Source organism: Vollenhovia emeryi, unplaced genomic scaffold (genome assembly GCF_000949405.1).
Source record: "Vollenhovia emeryi isolate VEMERY1.0 unplaced genomic scaffold, V.emery_V1.0 DF939226.1, whole genome shotgun sequence".
Lineage (NCBI taxonomy): Eukaryota > Metazoa > Arthropoda > Insecta > Hymenoptera > Formicidae > Vollenhovia > Vollenhovia emeryi.
In genome coordinates this window covers 31787-53582 of record NW_011967140.1, presented here as the reverse complement: position 1 = coordinate 53582, position 21796 = coordinate 31787, and the positions used below count along the sequence as shown (strand labels likewise).

General features: G+C 41.2%; 5 protein-coding genes across 6 annotated transcripts in view; 2 read left to right on the top strand and 3 right to left on the bottom strand.

Annotated features, from left to right (window-relative positions):
- The window catches only part of LOC105560634, a 15596-nt gene extending 11408 nt beyond the window's left edge, over positions 1-4188 (bottom strand). Inside the window, exon 1 of the mRNA XM_012009911.1 lies at positions 57-4188. Within this exon, the coding sequence (XP_011865301.1) occupies positions 57-4188 (4132 nt within the window). The remainder of the gene's footprint in view (positions 1-56) is intronic.
- A 1653-nt stretch (positions 4189-5841) lies between these two features.
- Positions 5842-9600, top strand: LOC105560617 (chondroitin sulfate synthase 2). Of its 2 annotated transcripts, none has more exons than XM_012009870.1 (7): positions 5842-6128; positions 6222-7040; positions 7120-7427; positions 7551-8141; positions 8412-8687; positions 8770-8953; positions 9043-9600. In XM_012009870.1, exons 2-7 carry the CDS (start codon positions 6395-6397, stop codon positions 9342-9344), a joined length of 2307 nt encoding a protein of 768 aa, XP_011865260.1. In that variant the 5' UTR covers positions 5842-6128; positions 6222-6394; the 3' UTR covers positions 9345-9600. The 2 variants fall into 2 exon arrangements, with proteins under 2 accessions (XP_011865260.1, XP_011865261.1); XM_012009871.1 differs by having other exon boundaries at positions 6205-7040.
- On the bottom strand, positions 9540-11734 carry LOC105560618 (ell-associated factor Eaf). Its single transcript, XM_012009872.1, has 5 exons — positions 11418-11734; positions 11010-11241; positions 10514-10714; positions 10080-10339; positions 9540-9958 (listed from the first exon to the last, which is right to left on the bottom strand). Exons 1-5 carry the CDS (start codon positions 11524-11526, stop codon positions 9831-9833), a joined length of 930 nt encoding a protein of 309 aa, XP_011865262.1. The 5' UTR covers positions 11527-11734; the 3' UTR covers positions 9540-9830.
- A 976-nt stretch (positions 11735-12710) lies between these two features.
- Positions 12711-18466, top strand: LOC105560615 (lipase maturation factor 2-like). The gene is made up of 10 exons (XM_012009869.1): positions 12711-13070; positions 13552-13735; positions 14280-14381; positions 14595-14779; positions 14860-15038; positions 15148-15397; positions 15482-15687; positions 16529-16769; positions 16934-17150; positions 17259-18466. The coding sequence occupies exons 1-10, from the start codon at positions 12977-12979 to the stop codon at positions 17533-17535; spliced, it is 1935 nt and encodes a 644-aa protein (XP_011865259.1). The 5' UTR covers positions 12711-12976; the 3' UTR covers positions 17536-18466.
- A 134-nt stretch (positions 18467-18600) lies between these two features.
- LOC105560614 lies at positions 18601-21753 on the bottom strand. Its single transcript, XM_012009868.1, has 2 exons — positions 21542-21753; positions 18601-21472 (listed from the first exon to the last, which is right to left on the bottom strand). The coding sequence occupies exon 2, from the start codon at positions 21453-21455 to the stop codon at positions 18687-18689; it is 2769 nt and encodes a 922-aa protein (XP_011865258.1). The 5' UTR covers positions 21456-21472; positions 21542-21753; the 3' UTR covers positions 18601-18686.
- Between the last annotated feature and the right edge of the window lie 43 nt (positions 21754-21796).

Sequence of the window (21796 nt, the reverse complement as noted above, 5' to 3'; positions counted from 1 at the left end):
CGGCGTCTCCGCAGTTGTTTTATTAATTGCTAAAATTTCAGTAATTGTTCCATTGCTAATAGTTTCTGTGGATGTTAAAAACTCGGTAGGTGTCTGAGTTTTAATAGATGTTGAAGTTTCAGCAGGCGTTAAAGTTTCTGCACTCGTAGTTTCTTTAATAATTGGAGTTTTGAGAGTTGTCAAAATCTCAGCGGGTGTTAAAATTTCCGTAATTGTGGAAGCTTCTGCAGTCGTTGGTATCTCACTGGCTGTCGGAGTTTCGGTAGATATTGACGCTTCCGCAGTTGTTAAAGTTTTATTAACTGTTAGCATTTCGGTTATTGTGGTTTCCGTAGACGTTGGAAGCTCGGTAGCCTCTGTTAAAACTTCAGTAGTAGTTATTGCAATTTCAGTAGGCGTTGCAGTTGGGATTTCTGTAGCTGTTTCTTCCGCGGTTATAGTTTTCTCAATCTGTGTCACTGGACTCTCCTCCTCCGGAATTAAGGTGGTTGTTGCAACTTCTGTCGACGTACTTGGAATCATTTCTGTCCTTTCTAGAACCGTAGGCGAACTTATAATTACAGTAGTATTATACAAGCCAAAAGTGGATCCTGATGTGGCAGTTTGGAAACCTTTTGCAATTGCCAAAGTTGTTGAAACTGATACAGTAGGAGATGTACTCTCAATCACTAATTCCTCTTCTCTAGTCTTGAATAATGATACAGTCGAAAATGTATATAAAGATACATCTGTTTCAACAAGCAAACTTTGCGTTATTTCCGTCGCCAAAGTCGACGTACCTTCCACAGTTTCTTCCTCTGTAATCGCGGTTTCAATCATTAACGCGGTCGTTTCTTCGATTGAAGTTTCAGTAGCTACAGGGATTGTAATCTTCAAAGTAATATCTGTCATTCCTTCCAAAAGTGGAGTTAACAGCATGACAGTTTCGGTTGTAAAATATTCTATCGCTGGAATTGGGATAGGAATTCCAGTTACTTCAGTGATCGCGACAGGTAATATTGTAGTCATTTTTTCAGTGCTAACCTCAGTGGTTGAGATTTCTTCAATCGGAAGAACTGTTAATTCTGTCGTGTAAAATAGTGGCGACGTAGTTGGCATCGTTATAGTAAAAGCACTCAACGTAATCGGCGATTGCGTCAATGATGTAGTTTTCGAAATTTTGAAAGCTACATCTTCGTATAAGGATGATTCGGTTACCTCGGTAGCTTCTTTTGCGATTGTGCTTGAACTTGCAATTGTTGATTCCTCGATAAAGTACGGGAATGTTAACGCAGACACAGAAGATTCTGTGGTTGTAAAGATCAGCGGTGTCAAAGACTCTGTAAGATTCTGCGCGAGCCACACATCGGTCGCACGTTCTACGTGAGGTTCCTCAGTTTTACCCAACAATTGAATTACATTGAGGTAACCAGTTGCTTCCTTGTAGAATTGCGGATCAATGGGAAGAATTTTTTTTTCTTTGTCAGGATCAGATTTTTCGCTCGACATTGCTGCCTTTACATTGCGTTGCAAATTTTGCCGACCTGACGAGAAATATGCTGACGTATCCTTGGTGAACATATCTAAAAATGTCGAAGGCGCATTATTCGAAGTTATCGATCGGTTAATTTGATCATTTCTGTGATGATTTTGTGCACGTTTGTCTGCAAAATTATGCGCGCTCAATATATTACTTTTAATCAAACGCGACGATCTAATCGATGTCGTTGTGCGTTTCGTCCTTTCTAATCCGGTCTCGATAAGCTTTCGAATTGGCTTTATTCGCATCTCGTAACTCTTCGTGAGAGACTTTAGATTCCTGTTAAACCTCGAATGAGACAATCTACGCCTCTCAACGTCGCCTGATTTGGGAAACTCTCTCTCATTCAATTTTCTCTTTTTGAGGAAGTTTCTGCGGCCTACTTCTGCATTGCTAGTGGAACTTTCGCGCTTATGAAACGGTGTCGTCAGTTTATTTAAAAAGAGATCGTCGGGTCTTCTTCTAATTTTTACGTCTCGTTCTGCGACACTTCCGCCTTTGGTTTTAATGCGTCTCTTGTCGGATGACTGACTGTTAAAACTTTCTATAAAGAGATCAGAATCGTAGCGGTCTACTTTATTAGCTGGTTTATCCGTAGTTTTTCTAGTTTTACTCTCTCGTTCGATCCTGACTGCGTTTTTTTTATCGCACAGTCTACTCTGCACGTCGCTGAGGCTCTGGTTGACTAACTTAACTGCGCTCAGCAACTTCTGCAGCTCCGAGGACAGTGGTTTGAGTGCCGTTAATAAAACGCGCGAGTTTTCTACATTAGATTGCGCTTCCTTCTCTGGCCATTCTTCGGTATTTGGAAATAACGATGCGGCTGTCACGTAATCTTCTGCATTAAGAGAGAAATCCACGTCGGCAGTATTATTACTAAGGAACGCTTCGTCGATAGATCTATTCTTATAATCGAAATCACTGGAATAAGTTGACTTATTAGTATATTCGCTAGAAATCGAGATTCCATATTCTTGGCTATCTTTATCTAAAGCTTCACTGTTCAAAACGTCCCCGGCATTGTCAGCGAAGGTGTAAGCAACATTCGGAAAGAGAGTATTATCGTCGTTTGCAGACACGTCAAAGGCAGCTCTGCATCGCGTCGAAATATCATCTGCAAATTCTGTTACAGGTTCATCTTCGTTACCTCCTATCGAAAATGTAGAGTCGTCTCCCAGATTTTGTGATACAAACCCTTTTTTAGTTAAGTACATTTCAAAAGTGGCTGGCGTATACGTGTTGTCGTCGAGCGTGCTAAAAGTATCTCGGGAATCCGCAGTCGTCAGCTCGATATTAAACCCGCTGTATCCCAAAGAGTCTTCGTAATTTCCATTATGTTGTTGAGGACTTATCCGATCATCTAATTCTGTCGCAGGCAAGACACTCGGTTCACCGTCATTTCCCTTCGAATATACATTCGGGATGTCGATAGAAGTTGATGAAAATCCCGACGAGTCGTAGGAATTGATGCCGCCGCGCAAATTAATATCCGCGTAGGAAATGCTCGCGTAATCCGGAACGGGAGAGACGGTTTGTTCGTCGGGAATTTCAGGAGTAGCGTCGAGTAAATTGCGAGTCTGCGAGGCGATGCTCGGATACAAGAAGTCGCGATAAGTCACCGGGTTTTCCGTGGGGTTCGCGATTTCTTCGGTGACAAGGGTGGGACGTAGAAAGTCCGCGTTGTGATCAAATAAACGGTGATTGCCTCCTTGAAAGTGAGCTCTACCTACATCTTTCGCATCGTGGTGCATACGCGCCTTGAACGGGAGGGTGTCCGATGTTGCGTTGTCCTTATTCCTTTCCGGTAGCTTATAACGCTCAGGTACAATTCCGCCTGTTCGAGGACTCTCTCGGACGTTCTTCAAGACGTACAGATTCTTAGAAATCGGTACGAGCAGAAATCTTTTGTTAGAGTCAAATAATTCGTTTTTAACGTTATATCCATTTGCAGAATCCCTCTGATGTACACCGTATTGCTGCTGAAATCCTTGCGGATGGCCAGGGTTCAGTGAGTCCACGTCGGCAGGAATTCCAGGACGATACGCGGGAGGCAGCATTTTATTAGTCGGTCTTTCAAAAGCAGGGCCCTGCACGCCGACCTTACTTTCGGATCTTGCATTTGTGACTTTGGAAAGTATTGAATCCTCATTGGGAACATTTACATCGGATAATCCCCGTGAATTTGGATATCGCCCGATGGGGAATGGAGCTCCATTTACAGAGCGATGGTGGTCTAAATTCGCTAATTGCAACGGCGGCCTCTCAAATGCGAGCGACGATCGATTATTCATCTCTGTTTCCATGATCGTCGGATTCGTCGTGGAGCACGAATTAATTGCGGGCGCCGTTGATTCCGGAACCTGCCAGACGGGAAATCTCGCCGCGTTCGACGAGGCACTCTGCTCGCCGACATCATCATCGTCCACGTAGTGTCGACGACGCGCGATCTTGCAACTCGAGTTTCTCCCACATTTCTTCCGTTTTCGCAGACTTCGCTCGGCTCGCACCAAGTTGCTGTTCCTTCTGCCTCGCGGAGAACCGTCGACTCGATTACCTAGTAACGATTGCCTGTTGCGCTTACTTATCATCCGGATTATTTCATTGTCGATAGGCATTCCGGATACTCCGCTCCGCGCTGTTTCACTTTTCTGTTTGGAGACGTATCTCATTCCTCCTACGAACGTTCAAAGAAAATGAAACCAGGCGCGATAATGTTACAAGAATGATTATCAGTTAATCAACAACGAGATAATTTCGTCACTGTAAAAACTGTTAAAATCTTTACTGCTTAATGACAAGATCGAGAGGAACTTCGTACGTTCAAGTAATTGTTTGTAATTAACGTACCTGACATCGTTTTGGCGATATCGCCACCGATCGCGATCCCTGCCACATAAGTCGCAATGTAGAATATGATGAAAAGAATAATTCGCATAGCGTCATATCACGGGCATCCTTGGAGGCGACCCTTGGCTCACGATTCGCGCGTGCTGTCGCCGCTATTTCGCACGAATCTTCCATGGAGCATCATACGATGTGTCACATAGATTCACTGCCATGTAAAAAGCGAATGTCACGTAAAAGAAGATACTTGTAATGCATCGACACGAAGTTCACGAAGTTCCTGAACTTTGACAGGAGTGACGTCAAGAAATGACGAACGCAAACGAGAAGGTTTTATGCACAGGGTACACAGACAGACAGGCAGGAATGCCTGGACACTTCTATGATGTATTCTATAATTGTAGAAGTGTCCAGGCATCCCTGCCTGTCCGTTTACGTTTGCGGAGCGCGCTATTAACGCTGAAAATGTCATCCTTTCTTTGACACATGATAGTCCAGCGAGAAATGACTGGTCAATCGACGAATCATTTCTCACTGGGAAGCAACAAGGATAGAATGACGCTTTCGGCGCTAAATAGCGCTGATACCCTGCCGGAAACAATTCTACAAAATTCTACAAAAAAAAAAATATAGTACCAGAATCTAAGAAATTCTACGTGGATTTAAAAAGTGTTATAAAAATCAACATGAAAATGCTAGAATCGAGACACGTTTGTTAATTTTTCTAATATTCTACAAGCAAGCTGATGTTTTAATCCTTTAAGACTTTGTAGTTTCTCAAATTTTTAAAACTAGTAAAGTTTTGTGCTAATTTTTACAAAATTGTACATCTTCATGAAATACTACTTGCAATAATTTCTTGATTTGAGAACATTGTAATTTGTGGTACTATTTCGTAGATCTTTTTACAAAAAAAATTAACGTTTCAACGAAGATATGAAAATTAAAACAAATTTCTATTTCAAGTCAATTTTTTGTAGTTATTTATAGAAATTTTTTCCGCTGGGGCAGTGAGCTCCCTGAACGCACCCATAGAAGATTCTCAATCGACTAGTTGATTATTGTATTATACATATTTTATTGATATATGTTTATGTAGCGTATATCATTCCTCATTCATCTTTCATATATGTATCGTGACATTATCGAAATTATGGTACGAAGTTGACCAACGCCTACAGATATGCAAGCCATTTAGTGTATGTACAGTTGCAAATCTGCAGGCGGTTGCGAGTTTTAACAATTAAATAAAATTCTATTAATATTATAATTAATTAAATTTACATTATATAAAAATGAATATTAATAAGTAGATTGCATCTATCCTTACTTTAAAGGTTTACACAAAGTAATTTTTTATTGTCATATTATATATTATTGTTATATTTGTATTATACATTTTATATTTATGGATATTGTTAAATAACTTGCGAAATTGCTTATAAGTTTGTACTGTCTTATGCGACACGATGACGATGGAGATGTGTACGAACAGTATAGTGCACAGTAGAGAGAAAGAAGTGAGAGAAGAAGAGAGGGAGAAGGAACGCGCGTCTCTCATAGCTAATACTCTATATTTCTAATTTATTGTGCACACATGAAATCGGTAAACGTAATACAAACGATTATGATTCGATTATTGTTCAAAATTAATTGAGATTAAATCGAATCCACGTGACGCGCGAGTATATACACATGGAATCTCGTCGGTGATTAAAAGTTAAGGTTATCATGACATTTTGACAAGGAAACGTAGAAAAAAAAAGTTAGTATCACGTGTATTGTAAGAGTTTAATACATTTATTATAAATATTGAATTGACTGTATATCGAATCTATAAGAATATTTATTTCCGTAGGTACTGCCAAACGTTATACAGTGTCACGTCTTTCGACATCTCTCGTATCCTGGAGCATGTTTGAAGATAAAGAAGAAACTTGTCTCTTGCGCGACCCTCGAAAATAATTTTTATTCTCCTAAACGACAAGCAATCCAAAAAAGGAAGAACAAAGGCTTCTCAGACGCAGCAAAATGAAGACGCTGCTTAAAATATTATATTCATTCTGTTGGAGCAACGCATACCTGATAATGGGTATATGCATGGGCCTAAGTTTCAGTCTCCTGCTGATACCGATTGACTTAGACAGACAGCACGACGTAGGGGAGTCCTTCGATCACTCCGTGAACACCTTGGAGGATATAGACCCCTACGAGCCGAGAATAAACACCGACAGCAAGCCGCAACAGATGCAGAAAGCGAGGAAGTCATTTGTACGCCCGAGATACTACTCCACGGAGCTTGGGATCAGGGAGAAATTGTTTGTGGGCATTATAACGAGCCGCGAGCATCTGCACAGCAGGGACGTGGCGCTGAACAAGACGATTGCTCATATAGTGAATAAAATTCGCTACTTCATCTCCATACCAGAGGGGACCAAGCCAAACGTTTCTTTCCCCGGCATAGTCGGGTTCACCGACACGAGGGACATCCTGAAACCTTTCCACGCCATGAAATACATAGTTGATAACTATTTAGAGAGCTACGATTATTACTTTCTGATTAAGGACGTGAGTTATGTAAATGCAAGAGCCCTGGTGGAGTTCGTGAATAAAATCACTGTGAGCCAAAACGTTCACACCGGCGTTCAAAGCGAAATCGATACCTACTGTTCTCTGGGTAAACGACACAGATTTATAATCACGTGGATTTCAATTGGTCGATAATTAACTGAAGCTAGAATTACTTTCTTTTTCAGAGTCCGGTATACTTTTGAGCAATTCTGTTGTACGAGAGATGAAAAGCAATCTGGATTGGTGCGTCAAGAACGCATATTCAGACTCGGACGACATTAATTTCGGTCGCTGCATTCTCCATTCCACTTCTATGCCCTGCGTCAGTCATACGCAAGGACGAAATTTCACGTTTACACAGTTGTCACCCACGTTTAACTTCGAGAGGGATTTCGTTCGGTTGGCCGAGCAAAACGAATTCCAGAATTCGCTCTCCGTATACCCCGTCTACGATCACATGCTCATTTATAAATTTAACATGTATTTCGCTGCGGTGAGTCTTCTGAAATGTTATGTAAATTGTCAAGCATTTTGCGAGATGTGATTTGCATATGGTCTACTACAGAATACCGTAACATGTAACACAGTTTTCTATATAACACGTTCTTCCTTTCAGATAAATTCCATTAAAGTTAACAAACAGATCGCCGACGTGCGCAAGGTAATATCCGCGACTGCATATTTGGGCCCGCCGAGTCAACGTAACGTATCGTGGCCGATTGGAGATCAACCTGGAAACAGACCTCTCGGACGCTTCGACGTCTTGCGCTGGTCTTACTTCAATGTGTCTCACGTTTTCTTCGAGACCGACTTCATTAACATCCAAGAGCTGAAGGGCGACACAAAGGCCGACATAGATTACGTGATAAACACAGCTGTGGACAATATTGTAAAGAGATACGATAACAAACTCAGCTTTGCAAGACTGCTGAATGGCTACCTCAAGTTCGACGCGTCCAGAGGGATGGATTATATACTCGACTTGATATTTAGCGAGGTGGCCACGGGCAAGGAAGTAAGGAAGCGAGTCGAGATCTGCAAGCCGCTGGGGAAAGTAGAAATTATACCCGTGCCTTACGTGACTGAAAATACGAGAATTAATATAATTATCACTGTCGATCTGGGCAGAAAGCAGGACGCGCTGAATTTTATCGAGCACTACGCACAAAACTGTATAGAAAAGAAATGCAAGACCTCCCTCATGGTGGTTAGTACAGCCACGTTTCAAAATATACTATTTTGGTAATATTGTATAGCTATAATTTTATAAGTAATATTAAAATGTACATGCTTGAGTGTCTTTGTAGTCATCAGCGGTAAAATTAAATAAAAAATGTAGAGCTTATGGTCGACCAGACTGGCAAAATTGAAACATGTATAGAATAAACTATTCAAATTTTGCCAGTCTGGTCGACTATAAGCTCTGTATTTTAAATAAAAATATACATATTATTTATATACAACGTTGCTCTTGCAGGTTCTCTTGTACAATTCAGATTCACCGTCGAAAGGCAGAGGTGACGTTTATTACGAAGTAAAAACATTCGTGTCAATGCTGAACGACAAGTACAAAAAGGACCAATCTAAGATTACTTGGCTGTCAATACGATTGCCAGTCAACGTAACTTCCGTGGATCTGGATCCGATGTTGAGGATCGCCGTGACCGATTTGTGTGCGAAGAAGTTCTCGTCGGAAAGTCTGGTTCTTCTCGTAGAAATGGGGACGAAATTGAAAGTAGACTATTTAAACAGGGTAAGTGTGTGCACATTAACGCGTATTAACGTTAATAAATGTGATTACTTCGAGTACAGGTCAATTCATTATTTTGTACCAGGTTCGAATGAACACCATTGGTCGCTACCAGATATTCAGCCCGATCCCGTTCATCGAGTTCCATCCCGATATAATTTACGCAAGCGAAGCAGCTCACGACGAAGTGGACGTCAACAGCAACTACGGGAAATATGACGAGCAGAACTACAACAACATCGCGTTTTACATTAAAGATTACAACGCAAGTATGCATACGTTCTCGCCGACTCGCCTCGTGAAGTCCGAATATTTCTGGTGCGAATAAACTTTATGTTTTCGTTGAAATGTGTTTCAGTGCGGCAGACAGTCGAGGCGAACATTCCATTAGCGCGTTCGGACAAGGACATTGCCATTCTGCTGAAACTTTCCAAGCACAGCCCTGTAACTTCTTTGTTCGAAATGTACGTGTCGTTCAGCGATATGCATGTATTTCGCGCGATAGAGCCGACACTGAAGATAAAATACAAAGATGTCAGCTGTGGCGACGCTTCCAACGACAGTATTTATAAGAGTTGCCTTAAACTGAGAACCGACCACTTGGGTAAACGTAGTCAACTGGCTAGACTGATATTAGATTATCAGAGCTATCATACGTAAAAATACGTAGATCGCGATATGCAATATTTACAAAGAGAAACGCTATTTATTGCAATTTGTATTATTCAGGGTAAATGCTTTAGATTTTTATAGAACAAGCAAAAAGTAGATAAGTTTATAATTATCTATAAGGTAGAAAGAGATTCAATATACATTTGCTAGATATATTTTTATAGATTTATATACAGTGTCAACTATATATGAGCATTTTATTTATTTGTACATTTTATTCTCGCAATAAATACTCGTAATTGGTACAGTGTTAGTTTAGTCCCGAAATATTAGAATTACTAGGATTTGCTTCTTTAGAGTCGTAAAAAAATAATTGCACCCATTACAATTGCGACACGATGGTATAAAAATTTTAAGGAATTCGATGAATTGGCGTGAAATCCTCGATGTATTGACAGAGAGATACCGCAGAACGAAAATTGTATAGTCGGCTTTCTTGGAATATTTCATCTTAATTCTACTAGCGTATCATCGTTAATCACTATCTGATTCTGATTCAGATAATTGCAGATCATCGTTTAAGAGGTAGTCCGGCATGGAATGTGGACGTGGACATGGAATGGCAAACAACGTGGGTGAGAAAGTTGTACCATTTGAATTTCCTAAAAAGGAATAACATGTTAATTTTTAAACAGAGAGAGTTGACAAATAAAAGTCAAATTATAAACGTAAAATGCCACCGACACAGAAAAAAGTTGGAAAATTAATAGACATTCTATTTACCGTTAACTGCTGTTGTTGGCACTGTTTCAGTCTCATAATCGCTGCTTGAACTGTCGGAACTTGAGCTGCTCGAGCTGGAATCGCTCTCTAAGGTACTTGATTTTGTATTTGGCATTGAAATTGATTGAGAAGCTACAGATTGCATAGAGGAAGACCCGGCCATCATTGACGTTGAGGGCGCAAAGTCATCGTTGTCGGAGCCGATCATCGGCAAACTGGCCAAGGTTGATTGTCCACTCGACAATTGCACAGGCGATGAGCTGTCATTCAATTATGTTACGGCTTATTCAATCTTCTTGTTTAGAAAATGAAAATGAAAATGAAAAAGTTGAATGTAAGCTAGTATGACCAACGATAATGGAGTGACAACATATTTAAACCAGCATGGGACTAAATTTTATTAGAACTCTTACTTTTTCAGTATCTGAATTTACCTATTAATAGAAATAGTCTGTGGACTTCTCTTGTCGTACGGCGACGTCTGCTGCGGGCTCTGTTTGGGATGCAGCTGCAGCGAAGGTTCCCTCTTCTTTCCACTAATAACTTTGGTCCTGCCATTCGCCCTGCCATACGTGGGACTCCTCTTAACTTCAACTGGCATTGAATTGTTATTGCTATTACGCTTGGGTTCCGCTCTGCGAGAAGTAAGACTTGCAATGACAACTCGATAGTGACAGAATATACATATAGAGGAAAATCCTCTATTATGAGATAGCAGGTTTTCAATATCCAAATTCAATCGCAAATCTTTTTTCGCGGCGATTACGCAATCTAACAATAAATTTTCCACTAAACAGATTTTGCTCCAAGGGTAATAAATTCATGGTAGGACCAGATGACGCCTGTTAATTTAGCAAAATTAACTCCGCTGTCTCATAATGAGGGACTTTCCTCCAATAATCACGCCAAATTGGCAACAGAAATACGTACCGTGTCTTCTTAACTTGAATATTCCCAGTCAGTTTCTCCAGCGTGATCTCCCTGGTGACCTTGTCGAAGATCAGGACGTACTCCTTGTTGTAGGGCCTTTGCGAGCCCTTGAACACGGTGTGAGGAGTGCCAGCGCCATCCAGATGTGGCACGGTGACCGTTATCGTGTTGTCCGAGCCCACGTCGACTCTGGCCACCTTGGAGTCGTCGACGCTCGCGGGCTTGAAGTCATCTGGAAGAATCGCACGCTCAGAAACGTTCTGACATATTCTTGAAATCAAGTGTACCCTCGCAGAATCGCCGTTTTCTCTTCGGCTAAGGTGTCTCGCTTTTGCTCCAGACTCCTATCTCTAGATACCAAATCGTTGAAGAATCGAGACCCTCCAGCCTCGCAGGTTGGACACTTACATTTCAAGGTGTGAAACTTGGTGCTGTTGCTCGTGAAGCTGGACCCCAGCTTGAGTTCGCGGACCTCCGGGCCCAGGCCGAGTCGCTCGGCCATGCTGACACCTTGCATTATGTCGACTTTCCTCCCCCTGGGTCCCACCTAATTGTTTTGACAAATTAATGAATCAGGAGGACGCGCAGCACACCCCGATACCCTTCGCTCTCACGCCCCGCGTTATTATTGCACGCTACTCGGAAAAGCGAGAGATAAACGATAAATATGGTACGCGATTCTCTCAGTCCAGCGCTCTCTCCGGAAGTGACGAATGCGGAAAGAACGATGAACGCGCATGCGCATCGGAAGTATCGCGCTAACGGCTGTTGCACATGAAGTGGTTTTGATGGCCGCGTTCAGCAGACACAACTGTTGAGTGAGCGCTCAGTATGATTGGTTAATACTTTTAGATCCAGCCGATCACATTAAGAAATCATTTAGCGCTCACTCAACAATTCAACAATTGTGTCTGCTGAACGCGGCCGATATCAGGGCCTATATTCCGTACACGATTACCGACGACCATCGATACGTTAACGACGTTTGCGCAGCTTTTTCTACATGATAGAAAAGCTGCGCAAACGTCGTTAACGTATCGATGGTCGTCGGTAATCGTGTACGGAATTTAGGCCCACGGGCTCGATTCTTGAATATATTCGAAGGAGAAACGTATGTAAAAATTCTGCTTTTAAGGCCTGTGTCGACTTGCAGCTTTTATGGAATAGCTGCAACTTGATTGGCTACACATTTCTCGAAACTAGAACTTGGACCAAGTTCTAGCATCGTGGATACAGGCCTTTAAGGCCTGTTACACAATACGTCGTATGTCGCTGTCGGATGTCGGGACGTGGTCGATGGTCCAATAAGAAAATTCTAAGGAATTTTCTTATTGGACCATCGACCACGTCCCGACATCCGACAGCGACATACGACGTATTGTGTAAGGCTGGGTCTACATAGGATGTCGTAAGTCGTGTCGGAAGGAATTGACCAATCACAGTTCATTATTCGACTTACGACATCCAATGTAGACCCAGCCTTACTGACTTTACTGGCGTGCGAAAAACGCAGCACCAGTAATTTTCATTGCTACCAACTATACTGTTTTCACTGGCAGTAACTAAATCCATTTTCGAACACATCCTATGTAGACCCAGCCCAACAGGCCTAAGCAGGGTCTACATAGGATGTAGTAAGTCGTGTCGGAAGAAATTGACCAATCACATGCGCGAAAAACGCGACCCGTCTGACATCGCTGCTCCCGTTACCAGTAGTATACACGTATACACTATACAGAGGTCTGTGGTCGCGCCTCACCGACCATACGTGTGCCACGCCGACGCGACTGTGTTGCGTCGTGGTTCGCCGCTATCCAAGGATCGGCATAGCATCGGTCCCGTGTTGTGTTGTGTGCGTGAATCGCGCCCGACCCGGCATTCGTTCGCCCGCTCGCTCGCGCGCGTTACTCCCGCATTTACCCGTCGTTAAATGCGGACTTTCTCACATAAAACTCGCGATCGCAATTATGGCGCAATTACGGTACACCCGTAATCTCTTCCTGCGCGGGATCTGCATCATATATCTGTTCGCGTTCCTCAGCTTCTACGTGCAGATACCAGGTGAGGCGTACCGCGGTCCCTCGGACCGAGGGGCACCAGCGCGGCTATTTTTTTTTCTGTTCACGACCATGGGACTCCCCGGCGTGGAACGCGCGAAGGACGCGCGACACGCTACGTGCCGCGCGGTGAGCGATAAAACGTTGATCAGCGACGCTTACACGCGGCGCACTTGAGAACGTCCTTCGCGCTCCCCGGTATCCGAGCGATGCGATTGCCTTTACTTCCTGCTCGTTGCGCAACGAAATCCCGCATTTCGACGCCGCGAGTCGAGTGTAATCTTGGAATATAACTTTGAGATGTAAAGACGATGTGGAGTTTGCTCTGGCTGCGTTCCAATGTTTACTCTCAGCACTTAAAATGTATAGTGTACGTGACGTAAACTATAGATTTTCAGTACTGGGAGTGAATATCCGAACGCAGCCTTTAAGACGCGCACGACGTGTTAACCGCACGACGTTTATTAACTGATGAAATGTAACAGGATTGTACGGCGACAATGGGCTCCTACCGGCTAGGACGCAGCTGGACCTTAAAGGACGCGCGACGCTGTTCAACAAGCTCAAGCAGAAGCCGACGTTTCTGTGGCTGGCGCCGTATCTGGGCTTGAACGTCGAATACATGCTGGACGTGCTGGCCCTTCTCGGAGTTGTTTTCTCCTTCGCAGGGTACTTTCGAAAATGACAAGATTAAGGGGATATTTCTAATATGGGGATACTTGTAAAGTGTATGATTTGTCCAAAAGTAATGCCGTTTATAAATTCTATTGAACCTAATCTAAACAATGTGCTCTTTGCCTCTAGAAGCATTCTATTTTGCAGCCAATAAATAGAGGAGAGTCCCCTGTTATGAGATGGGCTTGTAATGTGAGATAGCGGAGTTTCTGCTAAATTAATATGCGTCATCTGTTGGTTCCACCATGAATTTATTGCTCTTGGAGTGAAATCTCTTTAGCGGAAAATTGATTGTGCTTTCCTCTACGTTTAAAATATCCGTGCAAGTTTACAAATTGTACATTACACATCGTACAATACATTGTATGTTGTCAATAAACGGTTTTCGAACCGTTTTGATTCGCTTATATAAAGTAGAATGTCTAGACATAAAGAGCACATTATAAATCAAGCTTTGTATTTGATGAACACAAATATGGTAATTCTCATGAAAGCGCGGCGGTAGTTGCTGACGCCTGAAATTGATATTTCATTGCAGGTTTATCACGCAGAAGTTCTGCATCGCACCAGTGTTCGTAGGGCTGTGGTCCCTGTATTATTCCTTATACCAGATCGGTCAAACATTTATGTTCTTCCAATGGTGAGTCGTACCAGTTTTTATCTATGTTTACACATGGATTTCTCAAGAACTCAAATCCTTTGCGTTTGTTTACGAAAACATTCTTGTACACCACAATTAAAAAGAAATTGGAATGTATGTTACAAGGTGTCTATACTTTTGTATTATTTGCCTGATTATACAAATAATTTAATTGCTTGATAATTAAATCCTGTGTGCGCATTCGATTTGTAGGGACGTTCTGTTACTGGAGGCTGGATTTCTATGCGTATTCATCGCGCCGTTTTGGTATCCTTATCGCGGGAGGCAAAGCGACAGTGTAACCCTCTGGGCTGTGCGTTGGTTGCTCTTCCGTCTCATGTTTGCCAGCGGAGTAGTGAAATTCACTTCAGACTGTCCAGTTTGGTGGAAGTTGGATGGTAAAATCGTTTTCACCAAATCTAATATGCGCAATGTATATACGTTAATTATGATATATCCATTACTTAATGTTTCGCAGCTCTAAATATCCATTTTGAATCGCAATGTATACCAACTCCTCTGGCGTGGTACGCCCATCATTTGCCAACGTGGCTCCTTCGATTGTCCACCGTTGGTACAAACGTCGCAGAGCTCGCTATACCATTTCTATTTTTCTTCCCAAATAGAAAAGTGAGGCTAATAGCATTTTATTTACAGGTATGTAATTAACTGTCTACAATAGACTGTGACAAAATATGGACTTGGTCTGATTAATTAATTGGTTGGCTTTTTCTTGAATTATAATATTTTAACGTTACTGTTTCAGGTGCTTCTACAAGTTTGCATTATCGCGACTGGAAACTACAACTTCTTTAACTTCCTTACCATTTGTCTGTGCATATCCTTGCTAGACGATCAATTCTTTTACAAACGAAAATCCAAAAACGATAAGTCCCGTGTCAAGAACTATCTGTCTACGCTAATAACTGTATTGGTTTATGGAGGAGTGATATACGGGACATATTTTTTTTACGGTCTCAAGATAACGGACAACTGGACCATTGAATCTAATATCAGTACTTATTAACGACTAATAATAATTGGATCTTACAATTTAGCGTTTGCACTGGATCATAACCGACTCCTTTTTCTTTTCATAGCATTTACGCCAGAACAATTTGATTACGTTCTGTCTCGCGCAGTGCTATTTTCTATATACATCGGTCTAGCATCTCTCGGATTAACGCTAGTGGACTCAATAGTTACTTCTGTATATTTCGCTAAAGCGACGTATGATAAAATCATGGCATTATTAAGGACGATCTTGTACATCACAGCTATAGGCTGGATCTTCGCTATCAGTCTCGTAAGTATTTAATCTGTGCCTGACGGCTTTAGATGGACTTCCGTACAAACATATATTTTCATTATATATATATATATATATATATATATATATATATATATATCCTCGCAATCTACATTAAATTACCAGTATGCTTCTTGTTCTTTCTTTACAGTTTCGGTTTAAGTACATTTTTCTTAATTATTGCTCCTTTTCTCTTCCTCTCACCTACAATCTTTTTCATAAATTTCAGTTTCTGTTTCCTTTTTCTTTCATATTCCTTTCCCTGTTCTCTTTTCCTTCCATTGTGGTCCTCTGTTGTTAACTTTTTATAATAGTATGTAACTTGTTTGTACCCAATTGTACCTTGACTCTTTTATTCCTTTTTTTCCACATTTCTCTTACTGCCTTCATAACCGGCTCCTCTACTGCTTTATTTCTACATTGTTCCATTTCTTTCTTTGTCAAATTTATTCTCTCCCATATCTCTCTTCTCTTTCTTTCCCATCTTCGTTCTTCCTCCCTTGCCTTCCTCTTCTTATGTCTTCTATGCAATCTTTTCTTATTTTCTTATCTGTGATCTGCTTCCTTCTTCCTCGAATTTTATTGCTTTTCTTATTATCTGTATTTTTAATTCGACTATTTTGCTTTCTTCTAATAAGATATACTTCAGCGTCCCTGTGTCCAGTTCCGGTATCCATTTTACATATTTCCTTATTATTCCATCCTTTTTCATGTAAGTCTCGTAAGAAAATCAGACAATTTGACGTGTGTCTAAGTTTATTAAAAAATTATTGAAGATTCAGCGCGATGCGTAACGTGTTACGTACATACATATAAAGTGTGAGATAAACGCTCGCAGGTACCACATTCCACTTTGCATCAATCGCACAACTCGACGATGCTTGTTCACCTGAAGCAGTTACATGCGAGAGTGGATCATCTTCATATAGCGAATAGCTATGGACTATTCCGTCGTATGACGGGAGTCGATGGTAGACCCGAAGTTGTGATAGAGGGAAGCAATAGCTTGGACGGGCCCTGGAAGGAATATGAATTTTTATATAAACCAGGAAATGTTAACAACTCACTACCATTCGTTGGTGAGATATTTTCACGTAATTTATGTATTATGCGTTTCTGTTTACGTTAACCCATTATAAGCCTAATTTATTTTGGGTTAATGCATTATTTCGGCTTGTTAATAAGCTACATTTTAAACATTTGTCGAGGATAAAAATTCTTTAACGATATTTCTTTCTTGCAGCGCCCCATCAACCTCGTCTCGATTGGCAAATGTGGTTCGCTGCTTTAGGTACATATCATCAAAATCCATGGTTGATGTCGCTAGCCTATCGTTTATTGAGCGGACAGCCCGAGGTATTGGCGCTAATGAATACTGTCGAGAATCCTTTCCGAGACAGACCGCCGAAATATGTTAGGGCTAGTCTTTATTATTATCATTATACGCCATGGAACCAAAAGTGAGTACAATCTAATAAAACACATGTACTTCAAATATATGCGATTACTTGTGATTGAATATGTAATAGACTAGAATATATATTTAATCTTATTGTTCTTGCGTACAGATCGAGTACTCGTGCTTGGTGGACCAGAGAAAGAATAGGAGAGTATTTCCCGGTATTCAGCCACAGTCATCCTCCGCTTATCGAATATCTGACAAAAATGAAGATTCTTCAGGAGAAGCCGGCTGTCAAGGTCGCAAACGAACCACTCAAATTGATTCTGGACAGCTTGAGGTCTTTGGTCAGTAAAGCAGAGCCGAGTCTAATTTTATGGGGCTTTTTTACGGCCGGTTGCACGGTATTCATAACAGGTTACAGCAGTTCGTCAAAAAAGAAATAGTTATCGGTAGCGAAAATCATAAAAACTTGATAAGTTACAAAGCTACAAGGTATTGAATATTAACAAAATATAAAATCCAAGCTGTAAAATATGCATACATCAGCTGAGTAAAAATTAATTGCATACAGTGTAACTTAGAGGCACAAAGTACTTTTTGCATGTAAGATATACATCTGCATTTCTTCCTCCCATCTGATAGATCTCTGTTAGACAATATTAACTATTGTGTCATGTATAATAACACAGTGACATATTAAAAGCAAATCTACTAAGGTAACTCGTGACAGGAGAAAAAGGCATTTTATTTTACATAAATTAACATTTGCTAGAGCATTTAACGTGTCTGATTAACGAATACGTTCAAAGTCTATGATGTGTCCCATTTACGCTTTTGATAATCTGCATTTCGTTTTGTGCTCATTCGTTACAAAAATTGTGATATAATTTGTAATATTCAATACATATATATGTTGTATGTATGTGTAAATTGGATCTCTCGTTTCATGCTATTACTGCATCGCTCATTAGCGTTGGCTTTGCTGATTTTAAGAATGATATTATTAAGTATTTATAATGAAAGAAATAAAAATATATCCATTATCATGAAAATAAGAAACAGAAGAAGGGAAAAAGAGAGATACTTCAGTACACATGAAGCATATTTTCTTATATAACTCATTGCTATTGCATTTTTTCTAACGTCTTTTACAAACATTACAAGTTTCTCGATATTATTTACACGGACTGTAAATAGGTTTCGATGAACGTATATTTGTTTAAAACTATATTTGTCAATAGCCGTTCTTATGGCCTTCCTAAACTCTGTAAATGTAATTTTATATCCTACTTACAATTATAGATACATGTATTTGTAACATGCGCATGCATTATACATATATATATATAAACTTTCCAGATCACTATTGTTAATTATCACAGTTACGTAATACATTATGAATTATTTTCAGAAGATTGTATTTGTAATAAATAAAAGCTAGTCTTTTTTTTCTACGCCCATTTATTTTAATATAAAAGAAAATGTAAACGAAAATGTAAATTAAAAAAACATGTATTATGTGTTTGTGCAGAAAAATAAAATTGTAATGCTTCTTACAGCTAATTTCATATTTAAAGGTTTCGAGAATCACGTGTTATTTTTCGACGATTTTGTATTTCTTGCAAACTATTTTACAGCTACGTACTGCAGGAAGATTTCGCGTTGTAACGTCAGATTTCACATTAGCCGGAATGTTTAATTGCGCTCTACTTACATATTTTCTTTTTCTCGTCTGAAACGTTTGTTCTTTGTTCTGACCTTTGTTCGATTTCTCTTTTACTACAAATATCTTTTCCGGCCCTTGCATTTGCAGTATGGTGTTTGACAAACTTATAGGATACTTAAATAATTGCAGTAGGCGAGTTCGCAGTAACTTGTACTCTGCGCTCTCCGTTTTCTGAAAATTCGCCGCAGTTTGTTCTGGATCTCGCTTTTTTACCAATGACGCCATCGCCTCGCACTGTTGACGAGATTCAGCTTCACAGTCGTACAGTAATTTCCAAAGGAGCAAATTCTTCAACCCTAACAAAGTCGCTTGACTCGGCAGAATTGTATCATTCGTGTTCACCACTTCATCGTCTTCGTTAATATTGACACTTTCCTTCGTCTCATTTAGTTGTTCGTAATCTTCCAAACATACTTTTGAATGTACATTCAGTTCTAGATGGTCCGGTAAAGCTATATTTGAACGTGAAGGGGTTTCTTCAGGTAAATGGAGGACGCATTTCATGTGTCTCAACGATTTATATAGATCTATATCTCTTAAGTCATAATCATGGTAATTAGTTGATAAAAAGTGACCAAATTTGTGAAATTGTATCTCCTCCTCGAGAGTAATAAAAGGCAGCACGTCGACATTTAAAGAGAAGTCTATAGGAAGGTCGATAAGAAACTTCTTGTTATCATCTAAATTGTAATCTATCGACGTGTTCTTTTTCTTTTTTAAAGTCTTTTTGAGTAATCTTACGTATCCGTCGAACGGAAGTGGCGGTACAAAAAACTCGCCAACTTCTGGGGTGCAACCGAACATCTGTGTTCTACGTTTTTCTACTAGTTCTTCATACGCTATTCCGTTATTTTTCACCACGTTTATATATTCTTGTAAAGAAACTAAGAGTTGCTTTTCCCTGTCATTCAATTGCACATAATGCAGAAAATCGATTTCCGGAATATCAAGATTGGCTTTTAACAAGGTCAGTGTGTTGAACAATCTTTTAGTATAATGCGCAAGCTCTTCGACGTCGAAAGGCGCTACTTCAGAATTACTAGCTCGGACCTCAGGTGGGAAAGAAAGAGTTTCGTACAACTTCCGTTGAATATCAAAACCATGTACGCGTTGCACTGGCTTTAGCGTACTTACTTTATTGCAAGTTTTTGACGCATTACTGGATAACTGGTTCTTTCTAAGCTGTTTTCTCTCGCAAATCGAACTGAACGGTCTAGGTATAGCTTCGAGACTGAAACCTCTTTGTATGTATCTTATTAACGAGCCATATCGATGCCTCACTTGTGTTCTTGACTTGTTCGGGAAAAACCTGGCTATCTTGGACCAGTCGTTGCGGTATTTTATTTGCAAATTAATTAACTCTGTGTCATCGCTGATCGTCCACCGATTTATTTTATTTTTTAAATTACTGGTCACCGTGTCGTAATGCCCTTGGAGTTGTATCGAGGTCCGATGTGGCATCACGTGGCTTGAAATTTTACAGAAGTTCGTTCCGTATTTCTGTACCGCCGTCAGGAGAGTCGACGTTTCCGCGCCAGTAAATCTACCCTTCCTCAAATGCGGCGCCTTCCTGTACACCCATCGAACGTAAATTTGCTGCTTGGTTCTGTGCCGCATGTGATTGGCGAGCTCGGCCCAGGGAATAAAGTTACCGACCCTGAGCACATTTATAATCTTCAAAAGGTGCTTATCCTCCTGCTTGGTCCAAGGACATCCGGCCGACGGCACTTTCTTAATGGTATTGTATCTAATGAAACATTGGTACGCGCTACGGTTTGTCCCTAGCTCCTGCGTAATAGCATCCCAGTCTTGGTGTTTGTATTTTTTCACGCACTCCAGCAGTCTGTTATCCTCCGTGCTCGTCCATTCAGTCTTCTTGAAGTCGGGGTGGAGGTAAACGTTCCACATAGCTTGGCACTCGCCCGGTGAATGCTTGTTGTCGAAATCTATAACGGAAATCTTGTGCCAGTCGAACTCTCCCCCGCCCACCGGTCCCACCATCTCGTCAAAGTTTCTGGGGAGCACCGCTTTCGTTTCCCTCGCCTGATCATCAGACGTGGACTTGTTAGTCTCGTTGTTGTACTCCCAGCGCAGTACCAATTCGAGAACTTGGTTGTTTATGGCGCTTAAAAGTGTATCTCTGTCCCTTCCCGACCAGCGACTCGGCTTCTTCAGAGACGGGAGAAAGATCTCGCCATTGGCCTCTTTCCGCTTGGCATCACTATTCTTGGGAGCGTTGAAGTAGCCCTTGTCCTTAAAATATGGCATACCAGCATTACTGAGCGCCAATTTCGAGCCAAGGCTCAACTCGTCCCTGGATTTCATAATTTTCTCGTCCAGCAGCTTTATCTTCTGCTCGCACTCTTGCAGTAAAACGGTCAGTTTCTTCTTGGTTATCGTCAAGCCCGCGATTAACCTTGTGTTAATCTCGTAAACGTTCAGAGTTGAATCGATAGACCGATTCGTACGGAGATAATCCAAGTAATCGTCGCTTTCCTTGGAGTCCTCGGACGAGACGTCAGACAGTTGGTTGCTGCTGCTAGCACATGGCTGGGACTTCTTCCTCGCCGACAAGGCTAAAGCTTCGTCCAGAGCCTGGATGTCGGCCAGGATATCCGAGTCTTCGGAGTCGCTCATTGTCTGCCTCTCGATCGCTGCGGCAAACAGATCAAACGATACACAACATATCCAGCTGAAGAACTTGCCGAACGGGACAGACTTACGTGTCGGCAGTCGAATGTGCAAGAGAGTTCAGAGCCCTCGGAAAGTTCTCTCACGCAACGTCGAGCGACAAAACTACAACTTGACGCGACTTGTTACCAAGAAGCGAAATCTCGCGAACGCATGTGAAAACGGCTGCCCCTCGTCTGCGTCTCGCGCGCACTGTGGGAAAACAGAAAACGACGCTACAGATTGTGATAATTAGAAATCCAGGACACGATAGAGTTGAAAGAGCCGGTGGACGAACTTACGTGGCT